The sequence below is a fragment of the Equus asinus genome, chromosome 5 (assembly GCF_041296235.1).
Source record: "Equus asinus isolate D_3611 breed Donkey chromosome 5, EquAss-T2T_v2, whole genome shotgun sequence".
NCBI lineage: Eukaryota > Metazoa > Chordata > Mammalia > Perissodactyla > Equidae > Equus > Equus asinus.
Window position 1 is genome coordinate 5,928,795 of NC_091794.1, and position 27,496 is coordinate 5,956,290.

Here is a 27,496-nt window from a genome sequence, read left to right on the forward strand (position 1 = left end):
ATAACAGGGACCAGATTTACCCTCCTGCTTGAAACAAGCAAAAAATAGGACAAAATATATGAAACAATAGTTTTCCAAACACTAGACATCAGGCAACCAAGAACAGTGATCCTTGAGAAACGAGAAACACACAAGGTGAGCTCCACTAATGCCCCAGCTTACTGCCTTGATGGCATCCAGACTGCAGCACAGGAAGGAGTAACCCAGGTGGAGACTGACAGACCCCCTGAGTGGAGGAGATGCTGAGAGCTTGAAGAAACCAAGCAGCTCAAGTTTGCAGAAGAGAATACTGAAAAGAAAAGAGCTGTCTAGAAAGAGAACTCCAGACATCTGCAGAGAGTCCTCCTCAAGTATTTAGCAGAATATTGATCAGTGCATGTATATAAGGAAAATATCCAAGCTTCGGGAAGGAACTACTTGGAAAGATTAGAGGGAAACCCAGCATCATGCAGGCTGCAGGAACAGTGCCGCTGCCTATCAGCCAGGCTGGAAAACCTCGTAATTCATCAGGCATTGCGTAGAGTACTCAGAGGGTCTTTCCTCAGTAGTGGGGATTAATTTGTTGGTCTCACCTAACAAATCTTAAAAAAGTAAGACCCTTAAAAGTCTCAAACTGTTTTTAATTTGTGTTAAATAATCTGTGTTTCAGAACAAAACTCAAGAATATTTATAGGAATATAAAAATACCCAGCACCCGGGGCCAGCCCAGTGGCATAGTGGTTAAGTTCACACACTCCGCTTCAGAGGTCCAGGGTTCACATGTTCGGATCCCAGGTACAGACCTACATACCACTTGTCAAGCCATGCTGTGGAGGCATCCCACATACAAAATAGAGGAAGACTGGTACAGATGTTAGTTCAGGGACACTCTTCCTCAAGCAAAAAGAGGAGGCTTGGCAAGAGATGTTAACTCAGGGCCAATATTCCTCACCAAAAGCAAACAAAAATACCCAACATCCAATAAAAAATCACTAGACATGCAAAGAAGCTAAAAAATATATATATATAACTTACAACAAAGAGAAAAATCAGTCAGTTCAAATCGACCCCAGAACTGACATAGATGTGTGAATAAGCAGAAAAGTACATTAAAAGAGTCATTAGAACTATATTCCAAATGTTCAAAAAGTTAAATAGAGACACGGAAGACATAAAAAAGACACAAATCAAACTTATAGAGATTAAATCTACAATGTCTGAGATGAAGAGAAAATGATAATGTGAGATTTTGAGCCTAAGTAACTAGAATAAGGATAATATTATCAGTAAAACAATAGGGCTTAGGCAAGATGACAATAAAGTTGGTTTGAGAGGGGTCAGTGAAATACTCAGTGGGAGATATCTGAAAGAATTGTTGGAAATGTAGGTCTAGGGATAACAATCCACAATGGGGGCTAGACACAAATTATCTTTGCCCCCGAAAGTTTATAAAACTTCCCTATCTATACCTTCAGCTTGGCCATACAAAAAGTTGACAATTACTTTTTAATGGAATAGTGATATGGATTTGTAAAATGACAGTCAACTCTTAGAGCACTTAAAGGTATGAGAGATAACTACACGGAGTTGCTTCTTCTCAATTCCCAAACTCATCTGTAATGATGTTAAGTACTTCCTTCACCACAATAATACCGTACTCAAAGAAGTATAAATCAGAAACAAACAAACGAAAACAAAAAACCAGTAACTTCTGAAGTATATAGTATCAATGGGAAGTAAAGGAAACTCAATTAGTCAACTCTAGTAAACTCTGGTAGGCAAAATTTTTCAACTCTCAAATCTTAGTAGGTTATTTTTAGCTAGAGATAAAATACTTCAGAGATAAAGACATTTATTTTAAGATTCACAACAAAACCTGTAAAACAAATGAGAAGACCATTTATCATTGTACTTACTTAAGGTAAAAATCAATGATTACATCATTAAGAAACTCTCCTTCTTCTAAGCACTCCAGATCTTCATTAGTTACACCTAATCCCCCTTTAGTAGGTGGTGGAGGATATACAATCAACCTTAAAAAGTAAAAATAAAGTTAAAATACCTTGCTATTGAAAAGTCTATTATCAAAAACATTTGCTATATAGAACAATACAGGGCAGTAGCATTCAACAACTAAAATGTGTAGGGTAAAAAATATTTGACAGCATACAAGCAATTACATTTTCCTCCCTTTACTTTCACAAGCTACTAATAGTACTCTCATTGAGTATCTTTTCACTTCCAATCCTTCCCGTGTGGGCTGGTATCAATACTTATCTAATCAATATGTATCTCATAATCAGTTACGATGCCTTTGAGGATGTCTCTCTTGTGCACAATTTTTAACTTTCAACAAACTGATGTAATAAATCATAGAAGACTGGCCTATGCTCCACTTTCCACCTCTAAGTTTGAATCCTTAAGACCAGTTCCCTTCCATTTAGTAGAGCCAACAGTCAAAAACTAAGTTCTCCTACTGGTGGATAGTCTACACCAGCAGCTGGGCAATAAAGAAATCAGATGGGAGCTTAGAAGGCAAGTGTCCCATAACAAGGCACTTACAATGTGAAATTCAAGAGAACATAAAGGAAATGGATAATTAGAACACAACCAGAAAGAAGTAGAAAACAGCTGACAACTAATTAGGCACCTTTCTTCTGGCAGCCTCTCTTAAAGCCTAGAAATAAGAGCAGTTGTGAATTCCTGGCTATAATCTTGGAATAGACAGGGTGGTACTTGTTGCACAAATGTAGCCAATAATAAAGGTATAATAATATATACTTCTTGAACCAGAAAGAGTCAACAAGATAAGAGTTATCCACAATTGATTTAATCTTGGTAACCATGGTGCCTAAATCAAGTAAGAATATGTGAAAATTTTAAATGCTAATATGACATCACTATTTTATTGTCTGTTTTCCTATCCTATGCTTTCATTTGCTTTTTTTTTTTTAAACAGACAAAAGGAATCACATAGAGGAAAAGAAATCATCCTCAAATGCACAGATTTCCCATTCTGCCTTACCACCATGAGAAGATATATAAAAGATGAAATATGAACAAAGACGCAACTTCTTTGAAACGGAAGTTCTGATAAACTCCAAAACACCTTAAATTAAGGCACACGAGTAAGCGATGTCACTTTTCCTATCACATATTCAGACATGGAATATATAATCTTAAAAACCATACAGTGCTATTCAAATATTTTCAATAAATGCTTTAATCTTACCAAATTTGACATTTTGGCTGTCATTTCTGTCTTACTGACATAAAACTAAATGAAATGGCACCAACTATTTTCTTAATAAAATTTTTTAACTTTCTCATAAATAAAAAATAATTATTTCCATTATTAACTGTCAGAGGTGAAAGTAAAACTCAAAACATTTAAAAAGGTAAACTACTTAAAATCAGCAACATGAATGAAAACTATTAATGTGCCCACCTATTACAAACGGGCTATGACACGGTACATACTTCTGAACAGGTCCAGTGTGCCTGACTTCTCGCCATTCTTCGTCTGGGTTAGAGGTGATAGAAAGTGAGTAGCAACCACTACTTTGCTTCTGCAGGAAGGTGTAAGTAGGTTTGGCTTTATCGATGTTTGAAGGCTGACAGGAAATGGCAAAGAAAAAGTCTGCTTATAGATACAGAAATACATATTAACTCTCAAAAGGACAAAGTCAAAACCTAGACTTGTAAGAGAAAATGCGACTAAAAGAAACTCATACCAATGAGTTACATCTACACCTTTAGAATTTCTACAAAGACATAACCAAATCAAAATAATACTTTTGATCAAAAGATACCATATATACAATGGTAAAAGATTAACTTGAAGTGTTACTTAGAGATTTGGGTTTTATAATTAAAGAAGAATCTGAAAACTATGCAGTTCCAAATGAACAAAAGAGGTGACAAAGACAAGGAAAAAATAAGATTTAAAAGAGAGACCAAAATGTCTTTATAATAACATAAACTGATATTGTATCATTCAATGGGAAAGTATGATACAAATTTGTATATATGATGCAATTACCATGTGAAGTTTTTACAACCTTATGCATACAGAAAGGTAGTGGGGAAGTCTTACACCTCATCTTCCACTAACGTGGCTTTTCCATAGGCCTTTATTTAAATAGCAGATTAGCCCCAGACCAAACTCGTGCGCACGTGCCACAGCAAACTTAATAAACACTGTCCTTTCTACAGGTATTTGGCAGAGATAGACAAGCTACATGTATATTACCAATCTCCCACAAAAATAAACGTAACATTTTCAAACTTATATTGTTTCACGATAATTTTAGACTTACAGAAGAGTTGCAAAAAACAAACAAGCCTCTCCCAGACTCCCATAACCTTAACATCTTATATAACCACAGCACAATTATCAAAACTAAGAAATTAACCTTGGTATAATAATACAAAGTAAACTACAGACTTTATTCCGATTTCACCAGTTTTTCCACTAATTATCTTTTTTCTGTTTCAGGATCCTACAATTCCTCCGTCTTTCCTTGTCTTTCATGACTTTGATATTTGTTAAGAGCATTGGTTAGTTATTTTGTGATAGGGTTTGTCTGATTTTTCTCATGATTAAATTGAGTTTATACAATATTGGGAAGAACACCACAGAAGTCATGTTCCCTTCTTGGTGCATGATGTGACAGGTACATTATGTCACTATGTCTCATTACTGGTGAAGTTAACTTTGATCACTTGGGTTAATGTAACCTCTGCCAGGTTTCTCCACTGTAAAGTTACTACTTTTCTTTCTATAATTAATAAATATTTTGGGCGAGAGACTTCGAGATTATGCACATTATCCTGTTTCTCCTTAAGTTTTCACCTATTGAGGCAGTCCCAGCGGCCCAGAGGTTAAGTTTGGCATACTCCGCTTTGGTGGCCCAGGTCCGGTTCCTGCGCATGGACCTACACCACTTGTGCCCACGCTGTGGTGACGACTCACATACAAAATAGAGGAAGACTGGCACAGATGTTAGCCCAGAGCAAATCTTCCTCAGCAAAAAAAAAGAGGAAGATTGGCAACAGGTGTTAGCTCAGGGCAAATCTTCCTCAGTAGAAAGAAAAAAAAAGTTTTCACCTATTAAATTTAGCATCTCTCAGTGGACCTTGCCTGCAACAATAATAACTGGAATTTCTAGTGGTGGTTTTATATCTCTCTAATTCCTTTTACAATTATTAACTGGAATATTTTTCTAAGAAAGAACTGTCCCTTATCTACTATTTATTATTTATTTATTCATTAATTGTTATTTACTTGTATCAATATAGATTCATGGGTATTTATTTTATTCTTTGATAATAATCACTTGCTATCATTAATTTTGTTGATCAAACTGTTCTAGCTTTGGCATTGGGAGTTCTTTCAGGTCAGCTCCTGTGCCCTTTTGACAAAACAAAGTATTTTGAAATCAGCCTAATTTCAAAGGGAAAAATTTTTGCTGACCCTCCTCCCTCTCCCTCCCCAATTACATTAATCACATGCTAACCTGGGATATTGGTTTCATCTTCATTTCCTCAGCAGCAGCAGCAGGGAAAGAACAAGTTGAGGCACAGTAATAATGAATAAAAGAACTTTCTTTTGAAGAGAATTTCTGAAATAATGGAAGTGCCTGAACCCAAGACAACGGATAAGAAAGCTCTAATTCTCCATTGGTTGTACTTATTTCTGTCATAATATCTTTCAATTTCAGTTCTTCTATTTGTGAAATAGGATTGTGTAGCTCAAGGAAAATGAATTCACTGGATTTTGCTATAAAAGAAAAAAGAAATTTTTACCAGTAGCATTATTTTTCAAGGAGATTATAACTAAAATAATTTAATTATTAATAACAGCAAGGTTGGTATATAACCCAACAAAGTACTTTGTATGTTAGTTAATAACTCAGGCAAATTAAATCCCAAATTAGGCCATTAGTAACCTAGAACCGAAACTCTCAGTTTTTAGATGCCTACTGCATTGGAATGGAAACTCCACAACGGTACTGACTGCTGGATCTCCAGTACCTGACATTTAGTAGGTGCTAATAAACTTTGTTAACGAATGTATGAATAAAGGAATGAATCATTAGTAAGCAATTAATTATTTTTCTATAGGCTTCTCCATATATAAAAATCTATCAATTAAAAAAGTATGCCAATCAAACATTTCCTTCAAAATCATCTTTGATCAATCATTTCAACAGTGGTCTCAAGTGACATTCTCTCCCCTGATAATGATCATAAGTGGCTCATTATATTTCCCCAATTTCTCTACTACTTAATCATGAATTTTCCCAACTAATTTGGAAGTAATTAGGACAGCAAAATAACTAATTAAAGGTATAAAATTCAGTCCACTACTTAACTACTTTAACCTTTAATGTACAAGGGAGTTGGGGGGGGGAAGGTAGAGAGACCAAAGAGGTAAGAACGAACTTCTAAACCAGACTACTTTAGGAGTTGGAAACTCAACAAAGTTGGGAAATATCTCAAGATGCATATATATAGATAAGTGTTAGAGGAGCATATAGAAAAGTATTCAACCCAGTCTTAGAGCAATGATATATAAGTAAACTGAGTTTTCTTTTGTAGCAACTAAAGAAAATGCTGAAAGTAAAGACCTGTATTTTATTTAACTCTGCTGCTGATTAGTCTTTTTACACTTCATTATGAAATAAGAGCAAAAAACTCCTAAGAACGGTAACCACAGATGGTAACTGACCAAAAGATAAGGTATTCCTTTTGTTTTAGAAGATAATTTCACTTAACTCAGTAAAATTATTAGGAGAAATCATGAAATAAATAATTTACCTTACATAAAATTAAGGAATAAAATTATCATTAATTCAATGAACTTAATTTCAACTAAATGAAATAATTACATTCTATTAATTATTTTAGAATAAAACTACTTTATTTATAGGACTTCTCAGGTTATTCTGAAATTTAGAAATCATTCTATACTTACACTGCTGGCTTAATACAGAGTTTTCTAGTTGGGTGTGAATTTCTTGAAGATAATTTGAAGAGACCCAGAGGAAAATGATAGCATGATTCCTTTTACTGTGATCATCATCCTTACTTTTCCATAACCCAAACCTCTTTAAATGTGTGGTATCCACTAGCAATGAAACCTCATTCAGGGATACTGAAACAAATAAAAGATAAACTCATAAATTAATCTACTTAGGAATACAACATTTACGTACCAAATGACTCTTTAACACACTACATTTTTCAATAAAAATTATATGCAAAGTTTTTCAAAAATATTATTTCCAATGCACTTCACTAAACTTAGGTAAAATACCCCAAACAATACTATTAGATTAAAATAGATAATATTACAATTAGAAAGGGCCAAATAATTATTAAATGATAATTAAACGTAGAAATTTAGTCACAGGGTCCATCCATGTTGTTGGAAATGGCAGGATCTTCTTTCACATGGCTGGACAATATTCCACTGTATAGATATACCATATTGTTAGCCATCCATCTATCAACAGACACTTAGGCTCTTCCATATCTTGTCTATTGTGAATAACACTGTAATGAACATGGGGGTGCAGATCTCTCTTCAAAATTCCGTTTTCATTTTCTTTGGATATATACCCATAAGTGGGATTACTGGATCATATGGTAGTTCTATTTTTAATTTTTTGAGGAACCTCCATACTATTTTCCATTGTGGTTGCACCAATTTACATTCTCACCAACAGTGCACCAGGGCTCCCTTTTCTCCAGATCCTCACCAACACTTATCCCTTGTCTTTTTGATGATAGCCAATCTAACAGGTGTGAAGTGATATCTCCTTGTGGTTTTGATTTGCATTTCTGTGATGCTGAGCACCTTTTCATGTTCTCATTGGTCATTTGTATGTCTTCTTTGGAAAAATTTCCATTCCATTCATCTGCTCATTTTTTAATCAAATTGTTTGGTTTTTTGCTATTGAAGTATACATTTTGGATATAAACCCCTTATCAGATATATGATTTGCCAATATTTTCTCCCATTCCATAGGCTGCCTTTTCATTTTGTTGGTGGTTGCTGTGCAGAAACGTTTTACTTTGATGTAGTTCCATTTATTTTTGCTTTTGTTGCCTTTGGTTCTGGGGTCAAATCCAAAAACTCACTGCCAAGATCAACATCAAGGAGCTTACCGCCTGTGTTTTCTTCTAAGAGTTTTATGGTTTCAGGCCTTATGTTTCAATCTTCCATCCATTTTGATATATTTAGTAGGGTATAGTAGAGATAAGGGTCCAGTTTCATTCTTTTGCATGTGGCTGTCCAGCTTTCCCAGTACCGTTTATTGAAGAGACAGTCTTTTCCCCATTGTATATTCTTGGCTCCTTTGTCAAAAATTAATTGACTGTATAGGCAAGGGTTCATTGCTGGGCTCTCGATTCTGTTCCATTGATCTATGAGTCTGTTTTTATGCCATATCATACTGTTTGATGACTACAGCTTCATAATACAGTTTGAAATCAGGAAGTGTAATGCCTCCAAGTACGTTCTTCTCAGGATTGCTTTGGCTGTTTGGGGTCTTCTGCTGTTCCATACAAATTTGAGGATTGGTTTTTCTATTTCTGTGAAAAATGCCATTAGAATTTTGATAGGGATTACACTGAATCTATAGATTGCTTTGGGTAGTATGGACATTTTAACAATATTAATTCTTCAAATCGATGAGCACTGTAACTCTCCCATTCTGAAAACTGTCAGCGAAACTGGCAGCAAAGACAAAGATTAAACTAAAAGAAAAGTGAGATTCTTCAGAAAACTTTCTCAGTATTTCTTCCTCATGCAGCTCACAGCCCCAAATAGTTGATACTATTTCTGTGAAATCCAGAAAACCACTATTAATCCAAACGTTCCAATCTTTTAGTATGAAAGCTAAATTTTCTTTAGGAAGATCACTTTTAAAAGTTTCCCTTTAAAAAAAAAAAGAGAGGGATTTAACACCACCATCATAAGAAAAATTTACCTCATTATGAAATTTTCCCCCAATATTTGGTTTATTCTGTTACAGGGCAACATATGGTAGACACTGAGAGTGGGAGTGGCTCTCACTTTTCCTACCTACTGTTAGGTATCTTAGTAACAGAGCCCTAATTTTACTTAGGAAGCAAGATACTCAGCCTTTAAAAACTCTGCTTCCTAGCTTCCTTTGCAAATAGATAGTGTGGTCATATGACTAAGTTCTAGCTAAAAAAAATGTAAGTAGAAGAGGTTAGGTGGCATGCACATCCAACAAGGCACGAGAAAGGCCTGAGACAGGTGGTATGTGCCCTTCTTACCATGTTCCCCTTCCTCCTGCTTTCTACCTGGAGCACTAACACGATGGCTTGAGTATGAGGAGCCATACGAAACATGAGACAAATGTGAAGACGAAAGTCATGGGTCAGGGATGACAGAATAGAAAAATAAAAGAGCCTGTACCCCTGAGGACCAAAGAAACACCACATCAGCCCTGTCAGGTCTATCTCTGCATTTCTTCTATGTAAAGGAAAAATACACTATTTTCTTTAAGCCATATCCAAACATAATTAATATCTAATATAAATATGGATAAATCAATTTTTCTCTCAGCTGCTGTAGGAAAAGAATTAACATTTATCCCGTAGGTTTCTCATCTATAAAAACCTTTTATATGCGTGTCTTGTTTTTAAAAGATTTCTGTAGACGGGAATTTAGCATAGACAGGATTTAGGAAAGAAGACTATTATTTTCCTCTTCCATTATAAAATAGTAAACCCATTACCACTGACAAGAGTATTTTTTCACAATTTTTAATTAAAATCATCATTTAAAAATCATTTGGGATAGAAAAGTTAAAAAAGAAAGCAATATTTGAAACAAAGTACAAATATTAACTATGAAACCTAAAATATCATTTTTTTTTTGAGGAAGATTAGCCCTGAGCTAACATCTGTTGCCAATCCTCCTCTTTTTACTGAGGGAGCCTGGCCCTGAGCTAACATCCGTGCCCATCTTCCTCTACTTTATATGTGGGACACCTGCCCACCAAGCATGGCTTGCCAAGCGGTGCCATGTCCACACCCGGGATCCGAACTGGCAAACCCCGGGCCGCCGAAGTGGAAAGTGCGCACTTAACCGCTACACCACCAGGCCAGCCCCCCTAAAATATCATTTTTGAGGTTTGTAGCACAAGAATGAGAGTAGCTATGTTACACAGGTTTTTAGCTATAGATTATAGTTAAATGTAGTGAGATCACCACAGAAATGCAGATCAAAATCACAATGAGATATCACCTCACAACTGTTAGATCGGCTATTATCAAAAAGACAAGAAATAACGAGTGTTGGCAAGGATGTGCAGAAAAGGTAAGCTTGTTCACTGTCAGTGGAAATGACAATTGGTATAGCCACTATGGAAAATAGTATGGAGGTTCCTCAAAAAATTAAAAATAGAACTATCACATGATCCAGCAATTCCACTTTTGAGTACTTATCCAAAGAAAACAAAGACACTAATTCAAAAAAAGTATATGCACCCCCATGTTCATTGCAGCATTATTCACAATAGCCAAAATATGGAAACAACCTAATTGTCCATTGATGGATGAATGGATGAAGAAGATGTGGTATATATATATACAACAGAATGTTATTCAGCCGTAAAAAAGAATGAAACCTTGCCATTTCCAACAACAGGGATGGACCTTGAACGCTTTACGATAAGTGAAATAGACAGACAAAGACAAATACTGTATGATAACATTAATATCTGGAATCTAAAAAGAAAAGACCAAGCTCATAGACAAAGAGATCAGAATGATGGTTGCCAGAGGCAGGGGGATGGAATGGGCAAAATGGGTGAAGGAGGTCAAAAGGTACAAACTTCCAGTTATAAAATAAGTCATGAGGATTTAATGCGCACCATGGTGACTACAGTTAATAATACTGTAATGCATATTTGAAACTTGCTGAGAGACTGGATCTTAAAAGTCCTCATCATAAGAAAAATAATTTTTGTAATTATATATGGGGATGGGCATTAACTAGACTTGTGGTGATCATTTCACAATATATACAAATACTGAATCATTATGTGGTGCACCTGAAATTAATGTGTCAATCATACCTCAATTAAAAATAAAGAATTTGAGAGGTACCTCTGTTACACAGGTCTTTAACCTTAGATTATGGCACTATCTTTTACGAAATTATTATTTCTTTTTAAATTGTAGGTCCTTATTTATTCTAATTTCCTAATTAAGAATGTCAATATAGGGGCTGGCCCCATGGCCGAGTGGTTAAGTTCACACGCCCCGCTGCAGGCGGCCCAGTGTTTCGTTGGTTCGAATCCTGGGTGCGGACATGGCACTGCTCATCAAACCACGCTGAGGCGGCGTCCCACATGCCACAACTAGAAGGACCCACAATGAAGAATATACAACTATGTACCGGGGGGCTTTGGGAAGAAAAAGGAAAAAAATAAAATCTTTTAAAAAAAAAAACAATGTCAATATATTTATTCTGTGCCTTATATATTCTTACTACTTATAGTAGCTTCCTAATTACTAGATTCATTATCATAACACATAGCTTTGGATTCTGTACATGGGTGTCTGGGGAGTCTAATTAAAGTTACTTTGATCACATCTTCAGTCTTGGAAGAGAAGCTTGCTCTTCCCTAGTTCATTTCTAAAATGCTATTTGTGTATATTTTTCTTCCTTATTCTTTTCATAATTCATTCTCTAAAAAGACTATTTTCTATTGTCTATTAGTTGTTTTCTTAGTGTCATTATTTATTCTGAAAGGTTTTAGCTGGGGAGAGAATAAGAAAATGGTCTGAGTCTCTACAAGGTGCAGGTACATTTTCCAATCTACTTTGCCTTACTCAGATAAGAAATGGTATAAAAAAAATCTCTCTTAACCCCTACACAACACCATTTTACATGTTTATGTGCAACATTAAAAATTTTCCTTATGCTTCCTTTCTTATAGTTACTATTCTCATCCAGTTTTATCTACCAAAAATCTTCTTGCTATCAAAATTTTATTTCTGTTAACACCAAGAAATTACCATAAGTCCCTTAATATTAGCTGACTTGAAGTCATTAAAACAATAGTATACCATTTTCAGTCTTACAAAATATTTTAACTCCTTTTGAAGTTGCCAAAAAAAGTGTTACGTTGAAACACATTAATCTTAGTTTTACTTAAATTCTGGAAAAAATTATGGAACTAGTTGCAGAAAGGTTTCAGAATTTTTGCTGACCAATTACTTTATGCTCAAAATTACAGTGAAAATAGTTCATAAGACAATGATAGCTTACCTTGAAATGGGATCTTAATATACTTTGTTGTGAACTAAAGGAAAAATAAAAAAGCAAAAAATGAGTTACCACTCAAAACGTGTTACTATTCAAAATTTTCAAATTTTTTTTCTTTTTCAAACCACAAGTACATACTCAAAGGCTAGACAAAAAGTGCTCAAGTCTTTTTATCAATAAACCAAAAAAATGCTTCACTGTAAAGACAGTTTTATGGAAGTTTAAGAACACTGCACAAGTAATTTTAACTCTCAACATGTTCATTTACAAAAACCAGTAAGATTTTATTTAATATATTTTCCAAAAATGTTCCCTGAATATTTAAGAAATAAGACAAAGTCCAGAAGAAACTGCCAAGAAATCTCACAAGGAGTCACTGACTGGTAAATAAACCACAACACAGGGTTTGATTCTTGGCTTTGCCAACATTCCCAGTATTCATCCTTCTTTGTTCCACGTTACAAATTCCCTCCTGACCGACAATTCAGCAAGGTTCTTGGCTCTTTCTGCTTCTTCTGTACAAGGACACTAATTTTCTCTAGGTACCTTTTGTACATATCTGACCCCCTTAAGTTAGAATAAACTCCCAGGAGTTGTGGAGCACCTAAATCTCACGTGTACCATCTAAAATAAGCTTGTGCTTTGAAGTTTGTTTCTCCATTAATGCCAAATGAATTCATGCCTATTTATTTATTCTTTGGTTAGGTTTCTCTTTTGATCAACACATTTATGAAAGTGATGACCAAATCAGGGGTACAGTCTGTGAGCACAAAACAAAATCAAAAATGGTCTTGAGTCAGTCCTCGAGGCGTCGGTGCTCCGTAGCGTTGGAATCTTGTTGCTTGTCGGCCTGTGCGCGCGTGCGCGGACATGGCCTCAAACGATTATACCCAACAAGCAACCCAAAGTTATGGGGCCTACCCCACCCAGCCTGGGCAGGGCTATTCCCAGCAGAGCAATCAACCCTATGGACAGCAGAGTTACAGCGGTTACGGTCAGTCAGCAGACACTTCAGGCTATGGCCAGAGCAGCTATGGTGGTTCTTATGGACAGACCCAGAACAGCTATGGCACTCAGTCAGCTCCCCAGGGATATGGCTCAACTGGTGGATATGGCAGTGGCCAGAGATCTCAGTCGTCTTACGGGCAGCAGTCCTCCTACCCTGGTTATGGTCAGCAGCCAACTCCTAGCAGCCCCTCGGGAAGTTACGGTAGCAGTTCTCAGAGCAGCGGCTATGGGCAGCCCCAAAGTGGAGGCTATGGCCAGCAGTCTGGCTACGGTGGACAGCAGCCAAGCTATGGACAGCAGCCAAGCTCCTATAATCCTCCTCAGGTCTATGGACAGCAGAACCAGTACAACAGCAGCAGTGGAGGTGGCAGAGGGGGTGGTGGAGGTAGCTATGGCCAAGATCAGTCCTCCATGAGTGGTGGCGGTGGCGACGGTTATGGCAATCAGGACCAGAGTGGTGGTGGCAGCAGTGGCTACGGGGGAGGCCAGCAGGACCGTGGGGGCCGTGGCTGGGGCGGTGGTGGTGGTTACAACCGCAGCAGTGGTGGCTATGAACCCAGAGGTCGTGGAGGTGGCCGTGGAGGCAGAGGTGGCATGGGCAGAAGTGACCGTGGTGGCTTCAATAAATTTGGTGGCCCTCGGGACCAAGGATCACGTCATGACTCTGAACAGGATAATTCAGACAACAACACCATCTTTGTGCAAGGCCTGGACAAGAATGTTACAATTGAGTCTGTGGCTGATTACTTCAAGCAGATTGGTATTATTAAGATAAATAAGAAAACTGGACAGCCCATGATAAATCTATACACAGACAGGGAAACAGGCAAGCTGAAGGGAGAGGCAACAGTATCATTTGATGACCCACCTTCCGCTAAAGCAGCTATTGACTGGTTTGATGGTAAAGAATTCTCTGGGAATCCTATCAAGGTCTCATTTGCTACTCAGCGAGCAGACTTCAATCGGGGTGGTGGCAATGGTCGTGGAGGCCGAGGGCGAGGAGGACCCATGGGCCGTGGAGGCTATGGAGGTGGTGGCAGTGGTGGCGCTGGCCGGGGAAAATTCCCCAGTGGTGGTGGTGGTGGTGGTGGAGGACAGCAGCGAGCTGGGGACTGGAAGTGTCCTAATCCTACATGTGAAAACACGAACTTCTCTTGGAGGAATGAATGCAACCAGTATAAGGCCCCTAAACCAGATGGCCCAGGAGGGGGACCAGGAGGCTCTCCTATGGGTGGTAACTATGGAGATGATCGTCATGGTGGCAGAGGAGGCTATGATCGGGGCAGCTACCAAGGCCAAGGCGGGGACCGTGGGGGCTTCCGAGGGGGCCGGGGTGGTGAGGACAGAGGTGACTTTGGCCCTGGCAAGATGGACTCCAGGGGTGAGCACAGACAGGATGGCAGGGAGAGGCCGTATTAACCTGGCTCCTGAGGTTCTGGAACAGCTTTTCTTCCTGTACCCAGTGTTACCCTCATTATTTTGTAAACTTCCAACTCCTGATCTACCCACGGGTTTTTTGTGTCGGACTATGTAATTTCCATACTTCTGGTTCCCATTAAAAACCATCGTTTTAGTTAAAAAAAAAAAATGGTCTTGATACATGAGTACCTAAATTAACTACCAACAGAGTTCCAAATAAGGAGCATACAATGTTCAGTGAAACCACAGGTTTACTGTGACTCCATTCTTTCGCCCATTTAAAAATTATTTCATTTTGTAGTTTCATAAATATACTCATATTTCACAGTGTAAGTCGGCCACTAAAGCCAAAGTTGAGCAAAAGAGCGTGTAAGCTAAAAGCTGAGCTTGGGGTTCAAATCTTGCCTATATTACCTCTGCCACTTACACAAATAGTAAGTAGGTAAACATAGGTCACCTCCTGAACCTCTCTCAGCTTCAGATGAGACCCTTAACCAAGAGGAGCCCTTATGGTTAGACACTAGCACTTGATTAAGTATGGTAACTAGTTTAATTTAGTCAAATACACCTTACTATTTTCTGTCACTTTCACACAACTGCTATATATATTTGGTGTATATTTTCCCTTGCCAAATTTTTTTTTGACCTGTTTCGCTGGGACTTTAATCTCATAAAAGATATCTTAGCAAATGTAATTAGTTATACAAATTAATATAAGGAGTTTTTGCTTTTGAGATTTTACAGTTATTACTACAAAATTATGAACTAGAAATAATGCATCCATATCTTTGGCCTTTACTTTCTACATTATTCTCTCGTTCTCCCATCATAAGTATTCTTGTCCTATGAAATCTTTCAGCTTGCCAAGGATCTGACACTCATTTACACTGCGGTATGGTGATTAAGCCAACATGAAACCTTCCCCAAAGGCAACTTTATTCCCAGCAAAAACTTAATCCCCCAGTTAAGAAAGGAAGAAAGATGTTTTTGTGGCAGTAAGGTAAACCAGTTCTCTGAAATCATATCACATCTATCTAAACTTAACAATAAAGCTGAATGTTCCATTTTATAACTTCTTACAACAGCCAGTACAGTTCTCTGAACATAATATGTACTTAATAAACATTTTTCCTATCAACAAAGCTGAGATCTAAAAAATGAAATGTTCACATCCATTGCAGCTTTCTTAACGCTAAAAAAAATAATAACTTAAGTGTCCAACTATAAGAAAATGGCTCTAATTTATGTAATAGTTTCCCACTATAGGCATTTTTCTAGTTAAGCTAAATTGTCACTATCATGAGAGTGAGAACAATATCTCCAGCGTCTACAACAATACATAGTAGACGCTCATTAAACGTCTGGAAAATGACTGAGTTTAATTCTCTAATAAATTTACTCCCCCAAAATATTTCTTTAATTTCTAAGTTACAGAGAGCATCATGAACTGGGTCTGAAAAAGAATATATGTTAAAAGGTTTCTGAAAAACTCAAAAGTTTTAAGACTTTTACCCTTTTCTCATTTTTATGTTATTCATTATTGTTTTTTAATTTTTAAAATTGCTTATGCTTCCTCCATCATAAAATAACTTTTAATTTTTGCAGAGTTCCTCTCACCCTTTCTTCACATGCATATATTCTACCTGCATATATTTACTTTAATCTACTAAACCACTTTCCTATAATTAGACATTTAAGTTTTTTAATTATAAGAAGTGTTCCAACAAAACAGACAAATTTTTAAGACCTACTTTATGATATTCTTTGAATATTTACAGTCCCCTACTGTTTGTAATGGCAAAATACTAGGACAACTGAAATGTCAAACAGTCAGGAATTAAGGACAATCCAAATATCCTAAAATAGCAACAGGAATTAAATTAATTGAACGCAATTAAGGTAAGTTACAAAAGACTATGCATGATGTCACACCCTTTTGTTTTAAACATACATATGTATCCAACATGAAGAATATGGAATGATATACCCTGTAGGGTTAATAGCAGTTGTCTCTGGATAAGCACAATTATATGGGTTCTTTAAATTGCTCTTTTATTCATTTATAGTTTTCTGCTAAGCCTACCTGACTGTGTAAGAACATAATCAATATATTAATTAATGAAAACCCATTGTTGAGTATTTATGTTGGATTTTCCTCCCCTAGATAATCAATTAATGATACAGATTTAGGTTATTCACTTTTTTGCCATTACAAAGAACTCAACAGAAAAAAATAGTTAAACCTGAACTTAAAATAAAAAAGAAAAATAGGGGGGGAAACTGTGAATAGTGAACAAATTTCCTTAAAGAAAAAGAATTGTAAAATCATCCCAGGCCTGCCAAAATCAATAATATTTGAAAACGAATGACCAGAGAATATTAATTTTAAACCAAATTGCTCTTGTGCTCTCAATCAAAGCAATTTTAACTATATCACAAGCCCCCACTATTTGTAGTTCCCAGAATTTGTTGGATTCACATGTGATGTTTACTCTATTGGGATTAGCTCTTCCCCCTGCCTGGTCACCAAGTGAACATGTACTTTATGTCTTAACTCATATGCTGTCTTCTCTGTGAAGTCTTCCCTGATTCCTCCAGACAGATATCGGTACTCATGCCCATACGCACCCTTCTTGTAGATATTTCCATCATACATTTTACCATAATGTAAAGTAAACATCTATTTACATATCTGTCTCTTCCATCACACTACAAGTTCCTTGAAAGCAGAGACCACGTCTTATCATTTCTTTCTTCCCTGCCCTATTCTTAACACACTGAAATATTAATAAAACTTCTAGGAAAATACCTGAGTTATAATCTGACATAGTCAATTCAATTCAACTAATGTTTCTAAGTGCCTGTTTAGGTGTAGCCATTTATGGAAGGTGTAAAGGAAATAAACGCATGGCTCTTCACCAGAAGATGCTTAAAGGCTAATGGACAGGTTTAGGCAAGAAGATAAACAGTTATAAACCCATGGAATAAATCTTACAACAGATGTACAAAGTGCTGTAAATACACAGTAAAGCGAAAGTTAACTCTGACTAGGAAGGAAAAAACAGAAAAGGTTTCCTGAAGAGGAAACATCTCAGATAAGCCTTAAAAGATGATTAGGAGTTTAACAGGCAGATATGGAGAGAAAATACAGAGAAGTGAGTAAAATCCATCTAGCTTTCATTTACAATATGCAAGGGGGAATACTGAAGAAAAGTAGAAAAACAGAATATAAACTGTTCCTGGAGTTCCTTAAATAACAAGTTTAGGAATTTGGAAAACTCAGTTTACAACAACTTAAGCCAGCAAAATGAGATTTCTTCTTTTTACTCTCAACTACACCCTCAATAAAAATTTACTTTACCATCAAATAAGTTTTAGAGCCCAAAGAATATCAATACTACGTGATTTTTTTTCATATATGGTCTTCATTAGAGTAGTCAGATCAGAGATATAATTTCAAGACATTCCCTATGATTTTAGGATTTCCCCTCAATTAAAGACATGTTTCAAAGTAGGTATAACAACATATTCAAAGTGTCCCATATAAAATTAATCTCAATTCTATTTTCATTTTCACTAAAAAAAGAAATGACAATCTGAAAATGCCTTCCCCAAGATCCAAAACTAAAACAAAAAAAGAATTAAATATACTTACTGTAACACAACCTTTCGAAGCTCCTTTTATTTTACCAATATAAACAGAAGTAAATACAAAATCCAGTTGAAGATCCATCTCATTACTAGATAGAAGACTAGAAATGTTTTCCATGACAGGATTATATGCACATAATTCAGATGAAGCCTAACAAAAAATAAATTATAAAATGAATATGACCCTAAGTATTATAGAAATGTTGACAAAGATTTTCAAAGTCAAATACTTCTTTAAATTACTCAATGAATTTTTGTGATTTTATACTGTTCTTACTGAAGAAATAGTTATCTAAATTTTTTTTTAAAGATGTTATTTTTCCTTTTTCTCCCCAAAGTCCCCCAGTACATAGTTGTGTATTTTCAGTTGTGGGTCCTTCTAGTTGTGGCATGTGGGACGCTGCCTCAGCATGGCTCCATGAGCAGTGCCACATCTGCGCCCAGGATCTGAACCCTGAAACCCTGGGCTGCTGCAGCGGAGTGCATGAACTTAACCGCTTGGCCACAGGGCTGGCCCCTCTAAATTTTTTTTAAGTATATGATTTACCTTGAGAAAATTACTGTAACCAGACAAACTCTAAATTAATTCCATAGACCTCAACTCCAGAAATATATCTTCCTCTATATCAAAGTCATGATTTCAAATTCAATATTCCCTAAAAGCCTTTATTCACTTTTAACTCAACAGAAATAAAGATTTACATAGCATTTTAGTTTAAAATTAGTTTTTAAATATCTCTTTTAATCACCACAACCACCCTATGAGGTACTTTGTTGCTTTTTTTCCATTTAATAAGTAAAGTTAATAGATGTTTGGATTAGTTCAATAACTTGCCCAAAGTAATGCGGTTAGTAAGAAGCAAAACTAAGACAAATCCAGGTTTCCATCTCCAGGTCAAAGGTTACTTCGACGACATAAAACTGCTTCCATAAACCAAGAAGATGCTCTTAGCTACCACACTTTTAGTGTCAATGAAGAGATGTAAGTGCCTAAGAACCATCTATTACATCAACTCTATATGCTTTACTATATGCTTTATGTCTGAGGATAACCAATCAATAGCTTAAAACCTCAAGAATCATACCACTTCCACACAAACAACCACACAACTCTGCTTCAAAACGACAGCAGACCACCAGACAGTATCAGCAGCAGTTGTTTCCCGCAATCTCTCCTGAATTTTACACTGCTTTCGAGTGACTTTTCCAACTCACATCTTGCCTAGCATTTGCACATTATCCCTTTTTACCCCTAACATCACTAATGACCAAATAAATTACCACTAGAGCAATTATGCATGTTACCCACTCTCCTCCTATCTCTAGAAAATGTGATTAATCTTCATCTGAAACATATACAGTATTCATTATTTTTAACCCAGCTCACAATGCCATTTACCTGCTTAATAGAATTTCTTTGTTATTTTCATCTTTTACTGCTTACTATACTCTTCTTCTTATCCCCTAAGTAAAAAAGGGGTTAAATCAACTACAGGTGGCTCTAGTCAGTTGGACAAATAACTGTGTGTGCTATTCTGTAAAGACTAACTGCCTCCTAAAAATGGCCAACCCATGTTTCCCATAAGTTTATTTAAAACTGGAAACAAGGGAGAGTGTGGAAATGTGGTATTCTCGGTAAGCCTCCACATTATTTGCTGCTTAGTTGTGATCATACTCTGTCAGTTCTACAAGAGATTTTATTTTCTTATAAGATAATCATTTCACACTGCATTGTCAACTAATATGCTGGGAACTATAATTCATGTAGGAGTCTGAAGCCATTATCAACACTGACACTGTTTTAATTACAAATACAACTAAGCCATCAAGTAAGCTATTGGCTCGATTTAGCAAGACTGGTTACATTTTAACAAAAATGCAAAACACAGCTGCTGAGGTGATCTCTGTATGGATACCAAATGCAACAGAAACACCGGTGAAACGATTATCAGACCAGTAGGCTGTTTTCCTAGAGGTGACTAAATTCTTCATCATACCTTACAGAGTAACAGCCTCTGACATTATTAAAAAAGAAACCAACAGGGGCTGGCCCCGTGGCTGAGTGCTTAAGTTCGTGCACTCCACTGCAGGCGGCCCAGTGTTTCGTTGGTTCAAATCCTGGGCACGGACATGGCACTGCTCATCAAACCATGCTGAGGCAGCGTCCCACATGCCACAACTAGAAGGACCCACAACGAAGAATATACAACTATGTACCAGGGGGCTTTGGGGAGAAAAAGGAAAAAAATAAAATAAAATAAAATTTAAAAAAAAAAAAAAAAACCAACAGTTCACCATAATTCTGCACTAGTGGTCATTGACAATCATTTCTTAAAAAACAGGATAATCAGAGGCTGATAATATGAAGGAATACTGACAATAAATGATTTGAACACTACTGTAGAGCTATTCTCTCCAAAGTACTATGTCAAAAACACAACTGGTCGACATTAAACCAATAGACACTTCCATTTATTATATTCTGTAAGAAGGAAGAGACAAAGGACTTAAACTGATAGGTTTGTGACACTGTTCTAAATGCTTTCATATGTTATTTCATTTACTGTTCAAAATAATCTTGTGAGGTTAAGCGTTATTATCTTCATTTAACATATGAGGAAGCTCAGGCTTAAAGAAGTTAAGTGACTTGCCCAGAGCTGGGATTTGAACACAGGTCTGTCTGTCTCCAGAAGACATATTCTTTCCTATCATGGTGCCTTAATAGCATGTAAAGGAAAAGGAAGAATTCCACAGTATTTTACAGTATAGTAGCCACAGTATTGTAAGACCAGACAGATGAATATTGGAAGCTGTTTAATTCTAGAAAATGTTTTGATAAAGTACTTAAATATCCGATGATAATCATAGAAAAAAGGAAAAAATATTCAAGTTAGAGTATTTAAACTGAAAAAAAATAAATTACAAGAAAAAAATGGTATAATCCTTTCACTTCAAAATAAAGACAATTACATATTTCCCTTGAACTAATATGAAAGTTGTCTCAAAATTCAAAGAAAATTTTTAATTTTTATTATAATATTCTGTTTGGTGAAACAAGCAACAGTCATTAGCCAATAGTGTGTATCTCACTGTTAACCTGCGAGAAGGCAGAAATCAATCACCTGCACTGATTCACACGTAATCAGTGGTAGTTCTGACAACGCTGATTCAGAAGTATGCTCATTTTCATCAGTGATGGCATGGTCTTGCTTAGGTTGTAATTTAAGAATTTCCGAACTTTTATTTTCAACGGGTCCTTCTTCATCACTGGAAACGACAACTAAATAGGAAAAATACTTATTTTTTAAATGTGTCACAATAATCACATATCAAAAAGAGAACTTTCTAATTCATGCAATATACCTTTAATAATCCCATTTTACCTTCTGGAGGATGAAGATATTTAAAAATGGATAAAGCCGAGGAGAACTTAGGAACAAGTTCTAGTTCTAAAAATATATTGTGCCATCATTCTAAATTGTACTTTAAGTCATGTGACATTAGTTGCTTCCAAGAGGGGGAAACAGATGGGCACAGGATGCGGAGACTATTCACTGTACATAGTTCAGAATCTTTTCTGTACCATATGACTGCATCAAATAGTCGAAAATTAATTAAATCAAATTAATGACAATAGTTAAATAGTACCTAAACTCTCTGTACTTCAGCTTCATCAACCAAAATGACGATAATAATGGTCCTTACAGAATCCTTTTAAAAACTGACTGATGAGATGAATTACACTACAATAATATAAAAAAAAAAATTACTTCTGCTTCCAAGTACTCCATTGTTCACCTAAATCAATATTACAAAATGCACGAAGTCCCAAAACCTCAAGTCTTTTTTTCTAAAGTTAATATATTCCATAGTGACGTCATAAACAGCTTATTGCCGTAGCAAATTTGTTCGAGAAGAGAAATAAAACAACTTAAGTAAAGCAGAGAAAAAGAGCCTCTAACATCCTATTACTTACTTGGTTCAGCTGAGATCAGCGACTGGTTCCCTTCACTGGGTTCACTTAAAACAGTCTTTTCTATTGTGTCCAACTCATTCTCAGCCTTCTCAAGCAGGGTGGAATTCCCCACGATATCGGGGGAGGGAGAGCTCTCAAAAGTTTCAGTGGTTGAATAGTCAGAGGCGCTTTTGGGAGCAGCACTCAAAGCCGGCTCCGGACTGTGAAGTGAGGATGCTTCAGTAAAATCACTTTCTATAGGTACAGGTGTAACTTCTTCAAGCAGTTTTGAGTCTTGATGATAGTTTTCACTTGACTTTTCAAACTCAATGGATACTGTTGAGTCATTTTCCTGTTCTTTCTGAACATAAACACATACAAAAAATTAGCATTTTTCAAATTTGGCCAGTATAAAGAATTTTTTTAAGTTTAAATTCCTAAGAATATAAAAGTTAAATTATTATATAATTTCTATACTACAGGGATAGAAAACTACACAATTATACTATATTACTCTTGCCAGTGTCTCCCACGTATAAAGATAGAGTTTGGTCTGTCCAATTGGACGCCTAAACATTTTTTAAAAGGACAGGATGGGGAAACCCCTCTATTTGCCAGTGGTTCAGATGCTCTTCCATGAACTGAATCAACTTTATAATAAAAGGAAAAGCTTTTTAGTTTTATTTTGCAGAAGTAATGAGGTCATATGACTTCAGGAACAAAAGCAAAAATTTAAAAACTTAAGAGGATAACAATATGAAAGCTCATGAAAATCAATCACCGCCTTCACATCTCCAGTACTCTATAAATCTAAACCATGTTTATAATCATAACACAAAGGCACAGCAAAATCCTGAAATGCCTTGTGAATCAAAGAAATAAAAAAGATGTCCTCTTATAGTTTTATTGTTAACTGTATACTAAGTCTTTGAAAAATAAATACGTACACATTAAGTATGGTAATTCTTCACTTACAACAAATTCCCTAAACTCTAGATAAAGAGAAGCCTAAGGAAGTTGGTAAGTAAATTACTTCTGACAAAAGAAATCTGGTAATAATTTTACAGAGCAAGTGAAAAAGCAATTGGCTGGACAGTATGAATAGTATTAGTATTTAGTTAAAATAAGGGAAAATAAAAGAAAACAAGTCTGAAGGATATACACCAAACTACTAAGTAAGGAGTAGTATTGGAGAAGGAGCAATTTTAATTTTTTTATTCATTCATAATATTTGAAATTTGTTCCAACTGTATTACTGCAAAAAGTTTCATTTAAATTATTTTTTTAAAATGAGAGAGTCAAAAAAATAGGCAAAGAAAAGAAATTTGACGATAAAAGCAAAATGCTAGAACAACTTTACTTGGCCACAGTTAATTCTTTTTTCTTTCCCCACCAATAAATGTTTACTGAGGCCTGTAAAATTTCATGTCAGTCTCTGGGAAGAGCCCTTAGATACATCCTTCATTACCTGTTCCACTGATTTTTCAGTATAAATCTTGATGTTTCCATATAAAGCAATTCAAGTAAAAACAAGTGAAACAATTGCTGGCATGATGTGCCTTTTTTTTTTTCCTTTCTTATCCCTTTTTTTAACTTTTTATTGAGATTATGATAGTTTACAACCTTATGAAATTTCAGTTGTACATTATTGTTTTTCAGTCGTGTTGTAGGAAATTTCAGTTGTACATTATTGTTTGTCAGTCGTGTTGTAGGTGCACCCCTTCACCCTTGTTGTAGGTGCCCACCCCCCAACCCCCTTTCCCCTGGTAACCGCTAACCTGTTCTCTTTGTCTACATGTTTAACTTCCACATATGAGTGGAGTCATACAGAGAGTGTCTTTCTCTATCTGGCTTCAGTCAATTCATTTTTATCACAGCACAAATTATTTCATATGACATCAAATACCTCTACTTACTGTCTGTTCTGCTGACTTATACAAAGAAGTAGTTGAATTATGAGAATCTAGTATACTACTTCTGTGCCTTTTCTTTCTCTTCCTGGAAATCAGAGTGGGTTCCATTTTTGAATCAAAATAGGTATCATCCTTGTTTCTGCTCCCCTCTTCCAGATGATCACACCCTCTACTTCCACTATTGAGGTCTTAAAAAACAAAAGAGACATAAATATGGCCAAAAAGTACAGAAAGAATCCATTTTAGAGGAGCTCAAAGAAACATCATCAAAATTGCTATATTATTTCCAAAGCTAATTTAAAAAGAAGTCCACAATTAAATTCTCATACTGACATGGGGGAATACAAAGAGAGATCCTATTTTAAACTATATACATGAAGTAAATGTTCATTGTACAATAAAAATGTACAATATATTAAAAAGGAGTATTCTTTAGTAAACAAAGCACAGCAACAAAACCATCTTCCTTTTGTTATTATAACTGCATTTGACTGTAAGACACAAAAAGAGGTCTTAATAAAATTTGGAAAACTCATGTCTTAAAACATTTTGATAATTCATTCTGATTTTAGAAATTAGTTGTCTTTTTAAAATGTAAGTTTTATATATACACATATACTTTTTAAAGTGAAAAGGGACAATAATTGGAAAGAGTAGAGTATTGCTCACTGCTTTTTTAAAAGGAGGTGAAATACCTTTCCTCAGCAGCTGACTGTGATGGGATCATTCACAAGTCTATCCATTTGCTTCACAGTTTGCTTCTTCCTTTTAAAAATTAAGACTCTGACATTTTAAGTCTCCAATAAATCTACTGCTCTACAGAGAATGAAGTGCTCCCTTTTTTAAATCAACAAGCATTATTTTGAAATTCACGTCAATTATTACTAAAAATCCTGAGTCTTTCAGTTACCAAATATATGTACTGTATGAAAATACCTTCCAAAAGGTCCTACCTAACTAACTGAAGATTATCCTAAATTATTTTGCTTTCTGAAGCTATATCACACAAGCATCAACTCAAAGTTTACACAAAGCAAGCCCCAAAGCAGCTTCCTTGAATTCCTGTAACACTGACTGGCCTGACCTCTCCTTCGTTCAAAGTTCTTCAACACTACACACCTTCCCTTCAAACTATTCTTGCTCTTACTGTAGCGTCATAGACATCTAATGACTAACATTCATAATATCTCTGTCATTGCTTAAAATGCAAGCATTTGAACAGGATTGAGGGCAAAAACTCCAGGAAAGTCAACAGTTTCCAATTTCCAAAGAAAACACTCTTTACTCCCTCCCCCAGGAAAATAAACTCTCCCAAATCAGCAACACAGTATTCTGAAAAGCACAATAAATTTTATTTGTAATTTTTTAAACTGTAAAAGTAGTCAAATACAATTTCTACATATAAATACTGTATCAAATCACAATTTCTAAACATAAATACTATAGCAAAAAGACTGATGAAAGGAAAGGAACTTGAGAAAAATTCTTGTTATACAGGAGTTTTCCTTCAAATAATTTACTATTTACACATCAGCCAAGACTATCTCATGGAAAACAGTAATCAATTTATTAGGTAGTGCTAAAGATTGTAAAAATAGTATTCTACCTGCATAATATATACAATTTAACTTACAAATATTACTAACACATAAAATTAAAGAGGTGACAAATTCCTATAAAGAAAAGACTACTAAATATTTCCAATGCATTATTTTCATAGAAGTAAATTCCACAAGGCAAATTTAATGTACAACAAAATAACGGTACAATTGGGGTTTAATTCAGAATTACCATTAATTTACGGTTTTATGTTAAACAAGTGGTATTAGACACAATTATTAGGATTAAAACATGGAGAGTTTCAATAGCTAATTGTCTTAAAAACACTTTACCTATGAGGAGAACGTTCAGGGATACTAAGAAACCATAAAGCATTTCTTTTGTCACGCATTTTTCCCCTGCTGTAAGTCCAAAATCCCACTGTGACTTTGAAGTAATACTGACGGGCATAAGCCTGAAAGCTTTTTGTTTAACTATTCCTACCCTACCCAGGAAAGCAGTGGAACATGAAGGCTTACCAGTGTCTTTGACAGCATCTGAACCAAGCCCACTTGTACTAATACTTATATTTTTATTTGGTAATTAAAGATAATTATTTCTGAAAAAAGTACAATTCATAAGAAAATAAATACTTTTCATTATATGCAGACAGGACTTAGTCACTAATTGAAAGATTATGTCTACAGAGTCTCAATGCTTTCTCTAGATTGCTCTCATAATAGTTGTAGCTGATTTCCTGTATACATCAAAGTTATTAGTCTAGTTTCCTTTTAAGTTTTCCTCTTCTATGAAAAAGGCTGCTAAAAATGTGTAAATAGCTGTGTCCCAGATGAAGTACAAAGAATCTTTGCCTAGTGTCATTAAAGAACCATCTTTTCTTGTCAATAATTTATAAAATCATTCAGGAAACAAAATACCTCAACTAGTTTGAAGCTATCAACAATCCAAGAGACCCTTGAAGATGTTCGTTTCACATCTGACTGATGTAGTAAATTGTTTTGGTGCAAATTTTTATAAATTATTTTAAAATCTTAAAAGAGAAACAAAATAGAGAAAAGAAGCCATTTTTTAACCCTACATGCAAAGAGTCCTACAAAGAACTTTCAGAAGTCTAGTATGTATTTACCTTTAAATTTGCTAATAGTGGCTTGTATTGGCATCCTCCTAGAGTTGAGAGAAATTCTAATGAATAAAGAATGTATTTCATAGTAGGAGGATAGACAGTGGGAAGCTAATAATAATAACTGAGTTAGTTGTAATATGAATTACCAGACATATGTATGGAAACAACACTTAGAAATAGCTAAACTAACATTACCACTTTGTACCTGTATGCCCAGTCCCAACAACAAAAAAATAATATTCAAATTTAACTTTTGGATTTAGTAAATAAGTCAAGAAATGTATACGACAGTATAAAAATAGTAAATTAAGCAATTTTCTTTGTGTTGCTAAATAATCTCCCTTTACTTTCACATATCCTTTAAGTGTAAGATTAAAGTTACTGATAACTTAAAATTATTACAAATTCAACAGATAAAAATTCAAATGACAAGTTTTCTAAGGTTCACAAACCTTTTGGGTGAGTATCAGACATTACAAGAGAAATGCCATCGTCATCTCTCCGCTTTTCTTTAGTGTCTGCAGCCTGCTTTGTATAATTATTATCTACTGTCTTTCTTGGTTGTGAACCCC

At 35.5% G+C, this 27,496-nt stretch overlaps 1 protein-coding gene and 1 pseudogene across 6 annotated transcripts in view; one reads left to right on the forward strand and one right to left on the reverse strand.

The window, feature by feature from the left end:
* The window catches only part of SENP7 (SUMO specific peptidase 7), a 141,186-nt gene that overhangs the window by 15,758 nt on the left and 97,932 nt on the right, over positions 1-27,496 (reverse strand). For all 6 annotated transcript variants that reach the window (XM_014853242.3, XM_014853247.3, XM_014853246.3 and 3 more), the window contains 10 exons: positions 27,377-27,495; positions 24,245-24,429; positions 22,350-22,689; positions 21,496-21,653; positions 18,378-18,524; positions 12,299-12,332; positions 6,959-7,138; positions 5,499-5,761; positions 3,460-3,593; positions 1,896-2,012 (listed from right to left, as the gene is read on the reverse strand). In XM_014853242.3, coding sequence (XP_014708728.1) covers positions 1,896-2,012; positions 3,460-3,593; positions 5,499-5,761; positions 6,959-7,138; positions 12,299-12,332; positions 18,378-18,524; positions 21,496-21,653; positions 22,350-22,689; positions 24,245-24,429; positions 27,377-27,495 — 1,677 coding nt within the window. The remainder of the gene's footprint in view (positions 1-1,895; positions 2,013-3,459; positions 3,594-5,498; positions 5,762-6,958; positions 7,139-12,298; positions 12,333-18,377; positions 18,525-21,495; positions 21,654-22,349; positions 22,690-24,244; positions 24,430-27,376; position 27,496) is intronic.
* On the forward strand, positions 12,421-14,857 carry LOC106838884 (RNA-binding protein FUS pseudogene; annotated as a pseudogene).